Here is a 20180-nt window from a genome sequence, read left to right on the forward strand (position 1 = left end):
CTGCTGTCTTTGGGGTCGCACAGAGTTGGACACGACTAAAGCGATTTAGCAGCAGCAGAATAAATCAGACCACATACTAAAAATTAGAACTTTGAAGGAGACAATGGAATTGAACCCAAAATGTCAGAGAGGTGCCTATGGAGAAATGAAAAGAGGACTGAGGTCTTAACGTGAAGAAGATAGTAAGTGTGAGGCCTGGCCTAGCTTTGCTCTAGGCTTTGAAGAGAATGATCTTGCTTCTTATATAGACTGATGAGTTATTCTTATTAACTGGTTATACACAAATGAAATGGTCCTGTGAGGAAAGTAGATATTCAGGCCTGTGCTCGGAGCAAAGAGCACTCTAGGTGCTGCCTGCCCCTTTTGTTGTCGGGACAGGCCTGCCTCAGGCCTAGGAAGTGTCCTACACGGTCCTACAGGCCACTGAGATAGACCTGAATTGGAGGTTATTCTCAGAGTGATGAAGGTGTTACACTTGATGAGCTTGGAAGCTGATGGGTAACAGTCAAGGTCAGGTCTCAAATATTTGAAAGTCTATTTTCAGAGATATAAGTAAATTGTATTTTTTTCCTATGTCAAAATGAAACAATATCATTTTATTGATGTTTTGAATGACTTTTAAGAACATGGAATATTTTGTAGTAAAATAAAATTAATATTAAAACTTTAAAGTACTATATAAGGCCATATACAAAAGAAATGGAGATTCTGCATATTCTGAATTATCTTTAAAATGGAGGTGCCTCAAAGAATGAGTTGTTGTCTTCATGTAATAAAATTACAAATAGGTTTTATTTTCTTTTTTTCCAGTGGCTTTTCAATAAATTATCATGAACAGTATTATTGGAATTTGTAAAAATGTTACAAGGAAACAAATTTTGATCTTTCTTCTTTGTATTTAGTATAGATATATTCTATCCATATACTAATGGAATTTGGGCTTTTTGAGATCTTTGTTATAGTTTCTTTAAGAATATATTTATTACTATACATATCTAAGGATAAGCAACTTAAACTTATTTCCAGACTTTGGAAGCTGACTTCTTCATGAGAAGGGATATGTCTCTGTCACTTATGAAGGACTTATGTTACATATTAAAGGCCAAGTAGCTGTTAAGAATTTTAAGTGGGGTATAACTGGATCAGATTTCTAGTAACTTAATAATAACAATATATAGAAAATAGTATACTTGTATATTGCATACTGCATGCTAGGCACCACTGTAAGCATTGTCTGCTCATGAACTCCTTGTAATCTCTTAACAACCTATTGAGGTGGTCGCAGTGTATTTCCATTTTATGGCAATCTTCCTATCACAGTGTCTAGCACACAACAAACACTCGAAAAATAATATCTGTTGTGAACTCTTTTTATAGCATAGTACTTAAGAAGAGTGAGATCTCTTTGACAGTCAGAATACCTAAGGCTTTAGTCACAATTTGCTACTTATCTGTGTGCCATTGATCATGTTGTTCTAGCTTTTTATACTTTAGGGGTTTTTTTAATTTGAAAATAGCAATAATGCCTGCCTCATAGGCATGTTGTGTATGTATATGAGCCCTCCTGCAGGGGATCTTCCTGACCCAGGGTTGGAACCCACATCTCCTGTGGCTCCTGCACTGCAGGCAGATTCTTCGGCGCTGAGTCTCTAGGGAGGCACCCGGCTACAGTCCATAGGTCACAGGGAGTGGGACACAGCTGAAGCAGCCCAGCACGTTCTCGTGGAAGAGTAAGTGTGGCAGAGAGCTTAGCTGTTCAAAGTCTCTTCTTCCTTCTTCCTGGCGCACAGCTGGCCTACAGCCATCAGCTTCCCCGTGGTTAGCTGTGGACACTTCAGTGAATTCTGGTGAATAGAATGTGGATAAAAGTGATGGGCGCCATTTATAGCTGTGGCTTATTACTCTTTTATGCTCTATTTGAACCCAGCTCCCCACCAGGGTGGGTACAGACAGTGTGGAGGCCCGATGCAGGTGGTGGAGCCGTTAGATGAAGCAAGTCTGGGTCCTTGAACCATTATGGAAGAAGCTGCACCATCAACCTGAACACTAACCTTGGCCTCTGACTAGAGCAGCAAATAATCTATTGTGTTGAATCATTACGTGTTTGGATATATTTGTAGCAGTTGGCCTATTATAATTGATATACTAAGTCAAAGTGATAAAACATATAGATAATAAAATAAAATTATGTAATAGAGCCTCATAGGTTGAATATCTTAATAAAAAAAAAATAGGATTTCCAAATCTTACCTGCCCCAACCATAGTAGTAATTTTGGGGGAAAAAAAAAAAAGAGGACTTCACATTTAGTTGTCTGTCATATGGTAACTTCTGTACTTATATCTGTAATGTTTGAAAATAAGTGGAAATAAAATTTAAGTGAGAGACAGAATACAAATAAAGTTTCTGTTTTTCTTCTGAAATCTCTAGCTCAATATCTTTTCCTCTCTCAAAATAGACCCATAATCCATCAGATACATTCTTACCTTATATATTTGCTTTGTAAAATGATCCTTGCAGAGGCAGCAGGACACAACAGCAAAGAGAACAGGCGTTGGACCAGACTACTAGGCTCTAACTAAATAGCTGTGTGACCTTGACAAGTTGCATTTCTTCTCTATGGCTTATTTTCCTCATCAGTTAAAGAGAATAATAATGGCACCTGCTTCTTAGAATGTATGTAAAGAATAAGTAAAGTAACATTTATAAAATATTTAGGAAATCTCCAACTCTTAGTTATCAATATATGTTTTCAATAACCTGTGTACAAATTAAATGTTATATAAATCATTCTTTAAAAATAAATTAACCTTGTGCTGTGCTTAGTCAAATGTGACTCTTTGCAACCCCATGGGCTGTAGCTTGCCAGGCTTCTCTGTCCTTGGGGATTTTCCAGGCAAGAATACTGGAGTGGGTTGCCATGTCCTCCTCCAGGGGATCTTCCTACCGTAGGGATCAAACCCACGTGGGCAGATTCTTTACCATCTGAGCCACCAGGGAAGCCCAAGAATATTGGCGTGGGTAGCCTATCCCTTCTCCAGGGGATCTTCCCAACCCAGGAATTGAACTTGAGTCTCCTGCATTGCAGGCGGATTCTTTACCAGCTGAGTTACCTGGGAAGCCCCCACATTAACCTTGGTTTGATTAAAATGGAGAATAAAAATTCAAGACATTCTCCAAACTCAATTCATACAACTGTTCCCCTATGACTTCTCCCTGGGCCCACTGATTAAGCTTCCCTCAGCATTCAGATACATGTCAGTCACCCGTATGTTTGAATGTTTGCCCCAGATTTTACCTACCTTTTAATTACTTTGCTTCTCTCTGTCTAATCAGTACGTACCTATCTTGGAGATTAGCCAGTTTGGGTCTATTAGTCCCCTAGGGCTGCAGTAAGAAACTAGCACAAACTCCGTGATTTGAAACAACACAGGTTTGTTCTCTCACAGTTCTGGAAAGAAGTCTGAAATCCTGGGGTAGGAAGGTCCCCACCCTCTGTAGGGCCTAGAGAAGAATCTTTGCTTATGTCTTTCTAGCTTCTAGTTAGCTGTCCTCAGGACTCCTTGACTTGCATCTGTATTACTTCAGTCTCTGCCACTGTTTTCACATAGCCTTGTCTTCTGTGGCTCCATTTCTGAATTTTCTAAGGACATCATTATATTATATCATAATGTATTGTAAGGACACCACTCTTGGGCTCCTCCTAATTTAGTATACCCTCATCTTAACTTGATTATATCTGCAAAAGCCCTATTTCCCAGTAAGGTCGCACTCACAGACACTGGAGATTAGGACTTGAGTATATCTTTTTGGGACGCACAGTTCAGCACACTAGGAGATCTAGTGTCTCCTCCAACCAATCGTTATTACTTCTGAGAACCATTTATTTTTTATATCATTTATTGGACAGGTAATATGAATCTGCTTTCTGATTTTTTTTTGCTTTCTAATTTTTAAAAAAGGTTTATGAATCTATGTATCTTCTCTGATAAATTACATTATAAGAGTATAAGGGTAAGGACTATGGGTCATGATATTATTTTTTTCTCTTTGTATTCTCTTTCATATATCACACAATGCATATGGTAACAAACACATATATTAATGAACAAATGAAGGGATACAAACCTGATAACACAAAATTCTTCTGGAGAGTAAGTGACAAAAATAAATGGTACATGATTAAATGACATCAATGTGTAATCTCTGATTTTTCATTTTTAACTTACGCTTTTGACTGATTATTGTGAGTATTATTGTGACTGATTATTGACTGAGGATTGTGAGTTCACCAATAAGATATTCATTAACATTGTGATCTTTAAATTATATGTAAACATTTGAAAAATAATCCAATAAAATTCAATAGCTGTGGTTAGTGCTTTTGCAGTAAGAGTTTCTACTTTGCTTTGTGACTGCAAAGGTTTTACATCTAAACAAGAAGAATCAAGTATGTAATGTGGATTCTTATTATCAACTCTTGTTGGAAATGATATCACATACCTTATACTATTTAACAGGGAAAATTCCCAAAAACTGATGGAAAATATTAGGAATTCATCTCAATGCTATAAAAATAATGTTTTAAACTCATATGTCCGCAGATGATAACGAGTGTGGCAATCTGACCCAGCCCTGTGGAGAGAATGCTAACTGCACGAACACGCAGGGGAGTTATTACTGTGTGTGTGCGCCTGGCTTCAGATCCAGCAGCGGCCAGGACAAGTTCATTACTAATGATGGGACCGTCTGCGTAGGTGAGTTCCGCTACCTGTCTTAAGATTTATACCTTTATTGCTTATACCTCCACAGATTAAATAATATCCAGTCAAATTCTGTCCGTTGATTGTACCCCAGTTGTTAATGCTTTCAGAATCTTCATTAATTCATTTAATTCTCCGATATGGTATCAGTTACTATGGTATCTTTATCCAAGAATATAAGACAAAGATTTTTTTTTGGAAAATATCAGTTTACCAAAAAAAAAAGTTGTGATGTTATGAAATCTAGCAAGGTGGCAAATAACAGAATAATTGCTTACACTTCAAAGTAATATATTCACTCCAGAAAATTACCATTAGTATCACCAAATAGTGATGCTTTTATAAATATGCACTCTGAGAGAGGCCCCACATTTTCCGGGAAAGTGTTCAGATAGGCATTGCTTGTGAACACTAGTAATGTTCACTCTAGGCAGCACTTCTGCTGCCCCCCAAAAGTTTGTCACATATAAGATCTGCATTCAGTTTTTATGAAGTCCGTCCTATTTAGAAGTTCACTACAATGTCTTCTGAAGGGATAAAAGTAACTGTAGTTCTATTCCTAAGTAAAATATTGTGAGAGAGTTTCTAGATTTTTTAATGTTCTTCTATTGTATTTTGGTCACACATTTGATTCATCAGATACTATAGTCTGAGAAAAAAATTGTAAAAAGTTGTAGAAATTTCAAAAGATGAACAGTTTTCAGAGACAGATTCTCTGGAACCAAGACATTAACTTTGAAAATAAATTGTGAATCATCTTAATCATGGTTTCTAAAACTTGTCTAGTTTACCAGTAGCTAGTATGATTAAAATTGATAATTATCTATAAACTTAATGGATTACCTGAGACCCTGAGAGTTTGATCACATAGCCAGGGCTAGATATGAGATGAGCTCAGGACTGAACATGCAACATGGGCAGGGGTAAGGTGCTGCTTCTACCTTTCGTAGTTAAATGAGAGCCATCCAACCATGCTAAAGCTTTAGATCAGCCCCTAGTAAAGTTCTCATCAGTAAGCTAAGAAGAAGTCTAGCAGTGTTGTTATTAACACACACAATAAGTCAGGAGTTAATGTTCAAAGAGAATTTCTCATTGAAATGTCTGTATCAAAGAAATTATCCTGTCTTGTGTACTTAGAGTTCACAGCATTTTCTTTTTTACCTAAATAAGGAAGATTATATTCTCCTATTATAGCCAAGGGAAGTGAAGGGCTATTCCAGAGTCACAAATTTAGGTTAAAGGAAAGGTTAAAATCACAATCTTCTACCTAGAATGCCACTGATATTTCCACAAGAATCTCAAATGGGTGACCACTTAAGTCTGACACATGAATCGGGATCATGCAAATATAGTGAATCAAACTTTACAAGGCCGTACATGACGGAAAATATGAGAAAATAATTCTGTTTCTGTTGAATTATAATTTTATCTGGATTTTTCACAGCAAAAATTTTTTATTGGATTATATCATTACAATACATTCAAGAAATTAAAACCTTCCCAGAAAATAGTACCTCGCTGTTTGTTCTTCTCAAACCTACACTCATGTATCTAGTCTTAGAATGTTATATAATGTGTACATATCTTTACCTTTAGTAAAGTTCTAACTTTGTAGCTATATAACTAGAAAAATTTCAGTTAATGAAGAAATCAAATTGTAACATCTTAATTACTGAAATTTAATACAATTTTAACTGTACTTTCCATTCCCTCTTATCTCTGCAAGAGATTTGTCTCTTCACCTGATCATTTGTCTTTTGTCTTTTCACCTGATCATATTTACTTTTGATACACCTCAGTCCACAAAGGGATATATAGTTCTCTGTCTAATCCCTTAAACATAAAGAATTCTTATTTAGAGTAAAATTAATCATAGGCACACAGAAAACACACACAAAGATGACCGAAAGCCAACATTTTATGGAAGTGTAGTACAATTGTGATCCACATAGTCAAAGGCTTTGACATAGTCAGGAAAGCAAAAGTGCATGTTTTTCTGGAACTCTCTTGCTTTTTTGATGATCCAGTGGATGTTGGCGATTTGATCTCTGGTTCCTCTGCCTTCTCTAAATACAGCTTGAAATCTGGAAGTTCACGGTTCACGTACTGTTGAGGCCTGGCTTGGTGAATTTTGAGCATTACTTTGCTAGCAATTCTGCAGTAGTTTGAACATTCTTTTGCATTGCCTTTCTTTGGGATTGGAATCAAAACTGATTTTTCCAGTAGTCCTGTGGCCGCTGCTGAGTTTTCCAAATTTTCTGGTATATTGAGTATACCAATACTTTCACAGTCTCTTCTTTTGGGATTTGAAATAGCTGAACTGGAATTGCATCACTGCCCTGAGCTTTGTTCATAGCAATGCTTCCTAAGGCCCTGAGAAAACTGCATGCAGGTCAAGAAGCAACAGTTAGAACTGAACATGAAACAACAGACTGGTTCCAAATCAGGAAAGTAGTACATCAAGGCTGCATACTTTCACCCTGCTTATTTAACTTATTTACAAAGTAAATCATGTGAGCTGCCAGGCTGGATGAAGCACAAGCTGGAATCAAGATTGCCAGGAGAAATATCAATAACCCCAGATACACAGATGACATCACCATTATGGCAGAAAGTGAAGAAGAACTAAAGAGCCTCTTGATGAAAGTGAAAGAGGAGAGTGAAAAATTTAAAATTCAACATTCAGAAAGCCAAGATCATGGCATCCAGTCCCATCATTTCATAGCAAATAGATGGGGAAACAAGGGAAATAGTGAGAGACTTTATTTAGGGGTGTCCAAAATCACTACAGATGGTGACAACAGTCATGAAATTAAAGGACGCTTGCTTCTTGGAAGAAAAGTTATGACCAACTTAGAAAGCATTTTAAAAAGCAGAGACATTACTTTGCCAACAAGGTCTGTCTAGTCAAAGCTATGGTTTTTCCAGTAGTCATGTATGGATGTGAGAGTTGGAACATAAAGAAAGCTGAGCGCCGAAGTTGAGATAGAGTTAGACACCCTTGTCTAACTCAGTGAAACTAAGCCATGCCGTGTGGGCCCACCCAAAATGGATGGGTCATGGTGGAGAGGTCTGACAGACTGTGGTCCACTGGAGAAAGGAATGGCAAACCACTTCAGTATTCTTGCCTTGAGAACCCCAGGAACAGCATGAACAGGCAAAAAGATAGGACACTGAAAGACGAACTCCCCAGGTCAGTAGGTGCCTGATATGCTACTGGCAATCAGTGGAGAAATAACTCCAGAAAGAATGAACGGATGCGGCCAAAACAAAAACAACACCCAGTTGTGGATGGGACTGGTGATAGAAGCAAGGTTTGATGCTATAAAGAGCAATATTGCATAGGAACCTGGAATGTTAGGTCCATGAGTCAAGGCAAATTGGAAGTGGTCAAACAGGAGATGGCAAGAGTAAACATCGACATTCTAGGAATCAGTGAACTGAGATGGAGTGGAATAGGTGAATTTAATTCAGATGACCATTATATCTACTACTGTGGGCAGGAATCCCTTAGAAGAAATGGAGTAGGCATCATAGTCAACAAAAGGGTCCGAAATGCAGTACTTGGATGCAATCTTAAAAACGACAGAATGATCGCTGTTCGTTTCCAAGGAAAACCATTCAATATCATGGTAATCCAAGCCTATGCCCCAACTAGTAATGCTGAAGAAACTGAAGTTGAACAGTTCCATGAAGACCTACAAGACCTTTTAGAACTAACACCCAAAAAATATGTCCTTTTCATTATAGGGGACTGGAATGCAAAGGTAGGAAGTCAGGAAACACCTGGAGTAATGGGCAAATTTGGCCTTGGAGTACAGAATGAAGCAGGGCAAAGGCTAACAGAGTTTTGCCAAGAGAATGCACTGGTCAGAGCAAACACCGTCTTCCCACAACACAAGAGAAGACCCTACACATGAACCTCACCAGATGGTCAACACCGAAATTAGATTGATTATATTCTTTGCAGTCAAAGATGGAGAAGCTCTATACAGTCAGCAAAAACAAGACCAGGAGCTGACTGTGGCTCAGATCATGAACTCCTTGCCAAATTCAGACTTAAATTGAAGAAAGAAGGGAAAACAACTAGACCATTCAGGTTTGACCTAAATCAAATTGCTTATGACTATACAGTGGAAGTTAGAAATAGATTTAAGGGTCTAGATCTGATAGACAGACAGCCTGATGAACTATGGATGGAGGTTCGTGACACTGTACAGGAGACAGGGGGCAAAACCATCCCCAAGAAAAATAAATGTAAAAAAGCAAAATGGCTATCTGAGGAGGCCTGACAAATAGTTGTGAAAAGAAGAGAAGCCAAAAGCAAAGGAGAAAAGGAAAGATATACCCATTTGAATGCAGAGTTCCAAAGAATAGTAAGGAGAGATAAGAAAGCCTTCCTCAGCTATCAGTGCAAAGAAACAGAGGAAAACAACAGAATGGGAAAGACTAGAGATCTCTTCAAGAAAATTAGAGATACCAAGGGAACATTTCTTGCAAAGATGGGCTCAGTAAAGTACAGAAATGGTAGGAACCTAACAGAAGCAGAAGATATTAAGAAGAGGTGGCAAGAATACACAGAAGAACTGTACAAAAAAGATCTTCATGATCCAGATAATCACGATGATGTGATCACTCACCTAGAGCCAGACATCCTAGAATGTGAAGTCAAGTGGACCTGAGGAACCATCACTACAAACAAAATGTGGAGGTGATGGAATTCCAGTTGAGATATTTCAAATCCTGAAAGATGATGCTGTGAAAGTGCGGCACTAAACATATCAGCAAATTTGGAAAACTCTACAGTGGCCACAGGCCTGGAAAAGGTCAGTTTTCATTCCAATCCCAAAGAAAGGAAATGCCAAAGAATGCTCAAACTACCGCACATTGCACTTATCTCACAATTGCATTTAAGTAAAGTAATGCTTAAAAATCTCTTAGGCAGGCTTCAGCAGTACATGAACTGTGAACTTCCAGATGTTCAAGCTGGTTTTAGAAAAGGCAGAGGAACCAGATATCAAATTGCCAACATCTGCTGGATCATCGAAAAAGCAAGAGAGTTCCAGAAAAGCGTCTATTTCTACTTTATTGACTATGCCAATGCTTTGACTGTGTGGATCAAAATAAACTGTGGAAAATTTGAGAGATGGGAATACCAGACCACCTGACCCGCCTCTTATGCAACCTGTATGCAGGTCAGGAAGCAGTTAGAACTGAACAGCTAGAACTGGACATGGAGCAACAGACTGGTTCCAAATAGGAAAAGGAGTATGTCAAGGCTGTATATTGTCACCCTGCTTATTTAACTTATATGCAGAATACAAGATGAGAAACGCTGGGCTGGAGGAAGCACAAGCTGGGAACAAGATTGCTGGGAGAAATATCAGTAACCTCAGATATGCAGATGACACCACCTTTATGGCAGAAAGTGAAGAAGAACTAAAGAGCCTCTTGATGAAAGTGAAATAGGAGAGTGAAAAAGTTGGCTTAAAGCTCAACATTTAGAAAACTATGATCATAGCATCTGGTCCCATGACTTCATGGCAAATAGATGTGGAAACAGTGGCTGACTTTATTTTGTTGGGCTCCAAACTCACTGCAGATGGTGATTGCATCCATTAAATTAAAAGATGCTTACTCCTTGGAAGGAAAGTTATGACCAACCTATGCAGCATATTATAAAGCAGAGACATTACTTTGTCAACAAAGGTCTGTCTAGTCAAGGCTATGATTTTTCCAGTGGTTATGTATGAATGTGAGAGTTGGACAATAAGGAAAGCTGAATGCCTAAGAATTGATGCTTTTGAACTGTGGCGTTGGAGAAGACTCTTGAGAGTCCCTAGGACTGCAATGAGATCCAACCAGTCCATCCTAAAGGAGATCAGTCCTAGGTGTCCCTCACCATTGGAAGGACTGGTGTTGAAGCTGAAACCCCAATACTTTGGTCACCTGATGCGAAGAGCTGACAGATTTGAAAAGACCCTGATGCTGGGAAAGACTGCGGGCAGAAGGAGAAGGGGATGACAGAGGGTGAGATGGTTGGATGGCATCACCGACTCAATGGACATGGGTTTGGATGGACTCCGGGAGTTGGTGATGGACAGGGAGGCCTGGCGTACTGTGGTTCATGGGGTTGTGAAGAGTTGGACATGACTGAGTGACTGAACTGAACTGAACCGAGCACTAAAGAATTGATGTTTTTGAACTGTGTGGTGTTGGAAAAGATTCTTCAGAGTCCCTTGGACTGCAAGGAGATCCAACCAGTCCATCCTTAAGGAAATCAGTCTTGAATATTCATTGGAAGGACTGATGCTGAAGCTGAAAGTCCAATATTTTGGCCCCCTGATGAGAAAAACTGACGCATTGGAAAAGACCCTAATGCGGGAAAGATTGAAGGCAGGAGGAGAAGGGGACAACAGACAATGAGAGGTTGAGTGGCATCACCAACTCAATGGACATGAGTTTCAGTAAACTCTGAGAGTTGGTGATGGACAGGGAATCCTGCATGTTGCAGTCCATGGGGTTGGAAAGAGTTGGACACGACTGAGCGACTGAACTGAATACATTTGTAATTTAAGACTTCCTCCTAATATTGTTATTATTGAGATACTGTGGAAGAGCCCTACATCTTGCTAACTCTCCTTTTAGCTCTTTTAAGATCTCATTAAACACAATAACTTAAAATAAAATCCAATATCCAATATCCTGTGTGCTACAGTTCATAGGGTCACAGAGTCAGACACAGTTGAAGCAACTTACCATGCATACCATCCCGTATTGAGTCCTCCAGTTTCCACCTGTTTTGTCTGATGGATCATTCAATGAAAGTCTTTCTCTGGAAAATTGTTATTCTCACCAATTTTGTTTTCCTCAAAGATTAAGGTTTTCTCAGAAGCAGAGTAACTGTTCCTTTTTTTTCCCAGTCCTGTATTAATTTCATTGTTAACTATGATAATTTTCAGAGAATTTGAACAGAGAAGCATAATTATTTTCTTTTTACCTTAGTGTTTTACCTTGTAGTGGATTGCTTATGATTTGAAAGTTTAGCTGATGCCTGAATTTGACATATCTGGTAATTACAGTGATTACATGCATGCTAAGTCTCTTCAGTTGTGTCCAACTCTTAGCCCACCAGGCTTCTCTGTCCATGTGGATTCTCCAGTCAAGAATACTGGAGTGGGTTGCTATGCCCACCTCCAGGGGATCTTCCCAACCCAGGGATTGCATCTCCTGCATTGGTAGGTGAGTTCTTTACCACTAAGGCCACCTGGGAAGCCCAATTATAGTCATTAAAAACATCTATAAATATATAAGGAAAACCTCCAGTACAGGACAAGAAATTATCCAAGCAAAATTCTTTATTCTTTTGAAATACTATTTTTAAACAGGTGAAATAATCTTATTGGAGAAGACTTTGAGTGAGATTGAGCATCATTCCTATTTTTCTTCTCCTTGGAATCACAGTAAAATAGAACTTCTGATGCCCAGTTCCCAAGACATATTGTTCACTAGTGGGAAAACTGAGGCATTCAGCAGTATGACTTTCCGAACCAAATGAGTAGAACCCAAGGACTTCACGTTTTCTGTGTTCGTAAGAGCAGCGTTTACTACTTGTCATTTTTTTATGTCCTGTAGTCTTAGGTACTCTGATTTTTTTTCTGGCTTTGAATAATATTAAAATTCAATTTTATCTTTGAAATTACTTCCAGTAATTGAACATTTTATCTTTTTTATTTTTTTGCAGTCTGTGAGTTACACAACATTAGAAAATTCAGGTATTGATGAAAATTATGAAAATTAAAGCAATCATATAATCATGTTTTGAAAGAAGATTATGATAAAGTTCTGCGGTTTGGCTCATTGTAGACATGAAAAACAAGCATAATTGTATTAATGAAGAAGCAAATGAATTTTTTGATCTGCAGAACAGGGATGTGCATGTTATGACATACTTATATTTAGTGAAATCAAGTTATTGGTGTTAAGCTGAGTGTTAGCTTGGTAATGGAAAAAGTGGATCACTTATTAAATACAGCTTGTCAGTTCTAGCCTAGTTGAAATAATTATATAGCAGCAATTTATCTTTCATTAAAATGGGGGAAAGGGTGCTTTTTCTCTTTTATAGCTCTAGGGAGTACCAAAACATAGCAGTTTAACAAGACACTCATTATCAGTGTGTTTTCTCTAAACCTACATAGTCACAGGGCTTATGCTATTAAGAAAACACACAATCTGAATAGAATCATTGGACCTGATTCTCAGTTACAGTATCAGGCACCTACTGTACCTTAGGCACCCCTCCAAACACCTTTACGTGCATTTCCTCATTTGTTATAAAAAAGAATCCTTTTGAGTTAAGGGTATTTTATGGTACCACCCAGGGTCATAGAGCTAATGAATATAAGAGTGAGGATTTGAATTAAGGTCTTCCACAGGACCTTTACCTGTAGGAAGGAGGATACATACTGATTTTATTAGATCCTGGGTCCTGCAAGAAATTGCAAGAGATATTAGTGTGGACCGTGATGTAAAATGGCAGTCACATTTACTTTGGCTAAGTCAGAGTATGGGATACTCTTTCAGTATTTTATGAATCTTTTCATACTACTAGGTAGCAAGGAGGTATAGAGTGAAATGCTAAGGATAGTGAAAGCTCCTTGACTATCCTGGAACACAGCCAGTTGTGGTGGTCACATACTCCATCACTATGTTAAACTCAGTAGGTTCTACTACTGAGGGCCAGAGTGAGAAGGATAGCAAACAATGTCTACATTTTAGTAAGCAGCTAGGGGAACAATAATGTAAACAAGGAAAGTATAAATAATTCAGAAAACATGTCTTTGATGGGGTAACGAAGGTTTGAAAAACAAATCTTTGGTAGGGTGATGAATATTCTTCTAGAATATTTGGAGTCAGAATACAAAATTTGCATAATCCAAATTTCAAATATTCATCTCCAAGAGTATGACCTCATTATTTTTAAGATTAACATTCTGTCACTTGGTGAATTCAGAAGTTGAAATACCTTAGTTGGTCCAAGGCTGACATGCTGGGATAGCAAACAGCTGAGTGGGTGCTGAGAGAGCTGAAACCCTAGCAGAGAACCCAAAATAAAGACCACAGGGTGTGTAGAATACATGGGGGAAAGTTGAAATCGTCAAGATCAACAATATCTGAGCCACCAGGGAACCCCAAGACTGTATACATATGTCCAAAGGCATGAGGGAGGATGAAAATGGTGTTTGCAAAGTCAAAATCACTATGTTGTTCAAAGATTGGATTTGGGATACCATTCCCTAGAAAAGTTGCACCTTTTTAAATGATTTTGAAATTGAGAGAAATCAGCATTTCATTTCCAATTAACCGTAGAAGGCATCTGAAAATGTGAAATAAGGGTATTCAGAGAACATAACTTTCTTTCCCATGAAATAAATTGTTCTATTTATGATACTTCATGGATCTCTTCACACCTTCATTGGGGTATTATCCTCATTTGGGTGCTACACAAATGATTTATTCAACACTGCTCCAAAAAAGACTAGTATTTTGCTTTCTTTTATTTTTTCTCACTTCTTGATTTCATGAAGAATATTAATTCTAGTCTGCTGTCCACTAGCATCTTTACTTCAACCAAACTGGGAAGTTTTCCCTCATGATTCTCCAGATCTCAAGAACCGACAGCTGTCACCCCTTCCTTTATTTCTGTCCTGTGTGTGTGTGTGTGAAGTGACAGTTTATGATTACATGTGTATAGAAATTCAGGAAGAGAGTGAAGGTGCTAGGGCAGCATTTACTCCTTTAAAAGCAGAGGACTTGGATATCTGGGTAGTACAGATCATGACTGGGGACTTTCCAGGTGGCCCAATGGTAAAGAATCTGCCTGCCAAAGCAGGAGATGCAGGAGATGTGGGTTCAGTCCCTGGGTCTGGAAGATCCCCTGGAGGAGGGAATGGCAACCCACTCCAGTATTCTTGTCTGGAATATTCCACGGACAGAGGAGCTTGGTGGGTTGCAGTTCACGTGACTGCCAAAAGTCAGACATGACTGAGTGAATGAGCACACACCAACAGACCGTGACTATATAGCCTTGGCAGAAGAACGAGGCGTTTTCTACTGCTTTTCCAGGCCTGCTAGTCATCTTCTTAAATCCAGTACCATCACCTTTTTAGCAAATGGAAATTTCTTTAAGAACAGGTGAGACTTACTGCCTGGTGGTATGAGGTTTATTGGGGGGGGGGGGGGGCGCGGGGAGTGGAGTTTGTACCATTTTTGCATTTTTAAAATGAAAAATTGGAATCAGCTACATTTTACATATCTAGTGAGATGACATTTTAATTGGATTTTGATCACTCTCCCTTTATGAAAAGGCAAACAGTATTGTGCCACTCTATTAGTTTTTTAAAAATCAAATTATATATTCAGAATTACAGACTTACTCTCTAACATAGAGTGGCTCTAAGATGTCAGAGCTAGACTTAGGAGCACAGAAATTTTTGCATTAGTTTAAGGTAATTATCTGGACTCTTTAGTCCCTTGGAATCATTCCATATTGGAACTTTGCCTACTGGCAGAGTATTTATACTATATTTATAATTTTAAGATATATTTCACTCTTCACTATAGTATGTAAAATTTTAAATTAAGAATATAAATTATGTGAGTTTATAACCTACCACTTTTATTGTAGCTTTGATATATAGCTACTGAAAATCTAAGACTTAATTCTGTATAATCTGTTACTTTATCTATGATGACTGTGTATTAAGAATGATATCAAAATATACCCTGAACAGAAGTTATAAGGATTGATAAAATTTTAAGGGCACTGAATCACACATTCTGCTACATCTTAATTTTTTCAATTAACTTATACAGAAAAATGAGGGGCTTCCCAGATCATGCTAGTGGTAAAGAAGTCTCCTTGCCAATGCAGGAGGCATAGGAGATATGGGTTTAATCCCTGGGTTGGGAAGATCTCCTGGAGTATGAAATGGCAACCCACTCCAGTGTTCTTGCCTGAAGAATCCCATGGACTGAGGAGCCTGGAGGGCTATAGTCCTTAAGGTTGGAAAGAGTTGGACACAAGTGAAGTGACTTAGCATGCACATATGGAAAAATGAGGCTTTGGAAAGAAAATGGGCTGCTCTTTTTTTTTGCTCTCCAGATTATTCTAAACTGAGTTGTTACAATCAGTTTAATTTAATACTGGAAAACAAAGAATTCTAATGTGTTTTTGAAATTAGGTTTTTATTTAATTAGGAATAAACATTGCATCATCAATGATGGAAATTATGACTTATTAATTTTGCTGATGAATCCTGCTGTTCAAAAAGCAATTCAAGTGTTGGTCTATGAAAAACGTTTTCAATATACTGTCAAAATGGATTGACCAAAAGAAAGTTGAAAATACATGCAGCTAAGTTTGCCCTGTCCTTTTCCAGATCATGGAGTTTTTCTTGCTTTCTTATATAATTTGATATGAAATTACTAACAGTATGTAATACTATTATCAACAAGGTAACAACTATATGAGCACTAGGTTAAAATCTTAATTTTTCAAATATTTCCAGATATTGATGAGGGCAGTGAATCATTTGCCTGTGGTGATCATGCAGTATGTAAAAAAATGAATGGTAGCTATAACTGTTCCTGCAGGGAAGGTTATCAGACATCCACAGGAAATCACAGTTTACACCTATTGATAGCATTTATTGCCAAAATAAACATACTGTTTAATGTTATATATTATCAAAGCACTATGGGGACTTCTCTGGTGGTCCAGTGGTTAAGACTTCACCTTCCAATACAGGGGGGTGCAAGTTTAATCCCTGGTTGAGAAACTAAGATCCACATGCCTCACGGCCAAAAAAGTGAAAGTCACTCAGTCATGTCCAACTCTTTGCAATCCCGTGGACTATATATAGTCCATGGAATTCTCCAGGCCAGAATACTGGAGTGGGTAGCCTTTCACTTCTCCAGGGGATCTTCCCAACCCAGGGACCAAACCCAGGTCTCCCTCACTGCAGGTGGATTCTTTACCAGCTGAGCCACCAGGAACAAATTCAATAAAGACTTTAAACATGGTCCACATCAGAAACAAAGTCTTGAAGCACTATATAAAATATTACTGCATAGTTGTGAAGTGTCAAAGAGCTACACCTTCCAAGAAACGTGCCAATAGTCCTTTTTCTATAAAATGAAATAATGGAAGATGTTTTAGTTAATGGCACATGTAGATCACATGTTTTATGTAATTGCTGTTAAGTCACTAAGTCATGTCCAACTCTTGTGACTCCATGGACTGTAGCCTGCCAGGCTCCTTCTGTCCATGGGATTTCCCAGGCAAGAACACGGGAGTGAGTTGCCATTTCTTTCTCCAGGGGATCTTCCCAACCCAGAGATCAAACCCCATCTCCTGCACTGGTAGGCGGGTTCTTTACCATTGATCCCATATACACTATTTCCTTTCAGTAGCTATAATTTTCTATTTTCCGTAAAATAGTTTGAATTTTAGAGAATAAAAATAAGTAATTATTATTATTAGTAAAACTTAAAATTAATAATAAAAATGTTTTAAATAAATAAACTTTCATGAATAAATACAAATAAAACTCAAATGTTAAGAATGTGCTTTTATTGTCTAAAAAAGTGAACAAAATCATGGGAATCAGTATAATTATCTTAGGGAAAATATTTTTTGAAACTTAATACATAACTATTTTTTTCTACAGAAATTGTGAATCCAGACTGCCATTTAGATAATGCCTGTATTGCTGAAAATATTAATAAAACTTTAACAAAAGTGAGTAAAAGAGTTGAATTAAATTTTATTCTGTTTTGACATTCTGGTTTCAGTTAAAATCTTTCCAAAGGTACATTTTTTTAAGAGTAACAAACCGTTGATCTTCATGTAGAGTTTAAAATATTTACATATAGAGATTCAAGTATTTCGTTTGGGTGTCAGATAGGATTAATTTGAAAATCCCCAAAATACTGAAGAAGACATATATTTAATGTAAGTTACTTTTTCACTATTCTGTACACTGGAAGTTATTTCAACGTGTTAAGAAACTTGATGGATAAAATAGTAAAAACACATTTTGATCACAGGCCATTTCCACATTCTAAGGAGACATAGTTCTATGCAATTAGATTTTGTACACCAAATACTATTTCAAAGAGTAAGATGTCCATGAAATTATTGTCCTATGATTAGAAGTGAGTTTCAGCTTGACTCATTAGCAATCAAGTAAAGCAAATTGCCATTTTATCATGTAAAAAATTTTTCTGGTTTACTAAAACCTAATTCAAATTAAATCATAATTTATTATAAATTTTAAAAGCTAATTTAAAATGATAAATTCAAATGTGCATTGCCTTTCTGAAGTAACTTCTATGTTCTTCAGCTATTTGCTAATCCTTTGTAAATGATTTCAGGTTTCATTGCTCCATGTTAGGGTTTAGTTGTAGTCTGATAGTTTACATGTAGCAGAGAAAAACAATATGTTTAACCTGTAGCCTGTATTCTCGCAAACATCCAGTAGTGCTTTAAGCTGGTTTTCTTTTTCTGGACTCATATTTGTTCAGATTAGACACATAGAAGAACCTGTGGCTTTGCTCCGAGAAGTCTATAGAAATTCTGTGAAAGATCTTTCACCGGTGGATATAATTACATACACAGAAGTATTAGCTGAATCATCCCCATTACTGGGTTATATGAACAGCATGGATTCAGACAAGGACACCTTTTCTAATTCAACTCTGACTGTAAGTATGTAGAGCTTTAACTCAATGCAAGTTTAAAATTTTTCTTACATCTGTGATTAATGTAAGATTCCAACATTTTTGAAAGGTATGCTTTTTTCCAACAGGAATTTGTAAAAACTCTGAATAATTTCGTTCAAAAGGATACATTTACAGTTTGGGACAAGTTATCTACAAATCAAAGAAGAACTCATCTTACAAAACTGATACATGCTGCTGAGCAGGCTACCTTAAGGATATCTCAGAACTTTCAAAAGACCACTCAGTTTGATACTAATTCAAGTGATATAGGTAAGAAGTCAAGATCAATTTCAAGGCAATAGTATTTTCCAAAGAAGCCATTCTCAAAAGAGATGAAAAGTATCTAAAACTGCTGTTTGATAAATTGGCAGTTGTTTATCAATGCAGATGTAAATGACGGTGCATATCACAAAAGTGGGTATGAATGAAGTTTGAATAAAAAGGGTGAATGCATGAGATTTGTCTCCTACTTGCAACTTTCACCTTTTCCTATTTCTGAACTGTTTAGCATTTAAATGCTCAGAGAACCTTACTTCCTTGTCATCTCATGACTTGGCAGGATCTGTCTTGACTGGTGATAGTACAAAAGATTTTCTGGATGTAATATATTTAAAGTTAAATTTTTATTGAATTATGACACATATAAAGACAAATATATGTATCAAATGAATATAAGTTGATGAATTTTCACAAAATGAACACATCTGTATAATAACACCTCAGAAGACTCCTCATCCCCCTTGCCAACCACTCCCTAACCCCTAAAAGTAATGCCATCCTGACTTCTAACACCACTTCACAAGCATAATTTTCATTATTTCTGCAATAATCTGATTCTTATTTTTAATGTTGAAATCCTTTGGGCATATATCTTTGTCATGAATGTAGTATATTTTAATTTCTCATTAGGAATCCTTTGCCTTTCAGTAATATAAAGCAATTAACATAGCAAATTAGAATGTTTCCTGCTTTATGAAAGCTCATGCTTGACACTTTTTTTTTTCATTTATTTTTATTAGTTTGAGGCTAATTACTTTACAATATTGTAGTGGTTTTTGTCATACATTGACATGAATCAGCCATGGATTTACATGTGTTCCCCATCCCGATCCCCCCTCCTGCCTCCCTCCCCATCCCATCCCTCTGGGTCTTCCCAGTGCACCAGCCCTGAGCACTTGTCTCATGCATCCAGCCTGGGCTGGTGATCTGTTTCACCCTAGATAACATACATGTTTCGATGCTGTTCTCTCGAAACATCCCACCCTCGCCTTCTCCCACAGAGTCCAAAATTCTGTTCTGTACATCTTTGTCTCTTTTTCTGTTTTCATGCTTGACACTTTTAAGAATCTGGATCAAACTGAGGTTGCCTGTAAAGTTGTTCTGTGGCAACAAGGTACACTTTCTGAAATAATCATCTCATACACCTCTATTATATTTTCTGGATACTATCCTGCTGTGCAGTAGTAGATAAACAAAAATCATTATGTCATCGGGATTCACCAGTTACTCAAAATTAAGAAAACAAGCATTGTGACTCATATATAGAAGCTTAAATTTCTATATCCGTTCATGAAAAAGGTGACTATGCACAGGTAAGGAAATTATCACTCAAGAATTTAATTCACTCACTCTG

At 37.4% G+C, this 20180-nt stretch overlaps 1 protein-coding gene across 1 annotated transcript in view; it reads left to right on the top strand.

Annotated features, from left to right (window-relative positions):
- The window catches only part of ADGRL4 (adhesion G protein-coupled receptor L4), a 142738-nt gene that overhangs the window by 72841 nt on the left and 49717 nt on the right, over nt 1-20180 (top strand). Inside the window, exons 3-6 of the mRNA XM_065910402.1 lie at nt 4604-4756; nt 17494-17564; nt 18350-18529; nt 18634-18817. Of these exons, the coding sequence (XP_065766474.1) occupies nt 4604-4756; nt 17494-17564; nt 18350-18529; nt 18634-18817 (588 nt within the window). The remainder of the gene's footprint in view (nt 1-4603; nt 4757-17493; nt 17565-18349; nt 18530-18633; nt 18818-20180) is intronic.

Source organism: Muntiacus reevesi, chromosome 1 (genome assembly GCF_963930625.1).
Source record: "Muntiacus reevesi chromosome 1, mMunRee1.1, whole genome shotgun sequence".
Taxonomy (NCBI): Eukaryota; Metazoa; Chordata; class Mammalia; order Artiodactyla; family Cervidae; genus Muntiacus; species Muntiacus reevesi.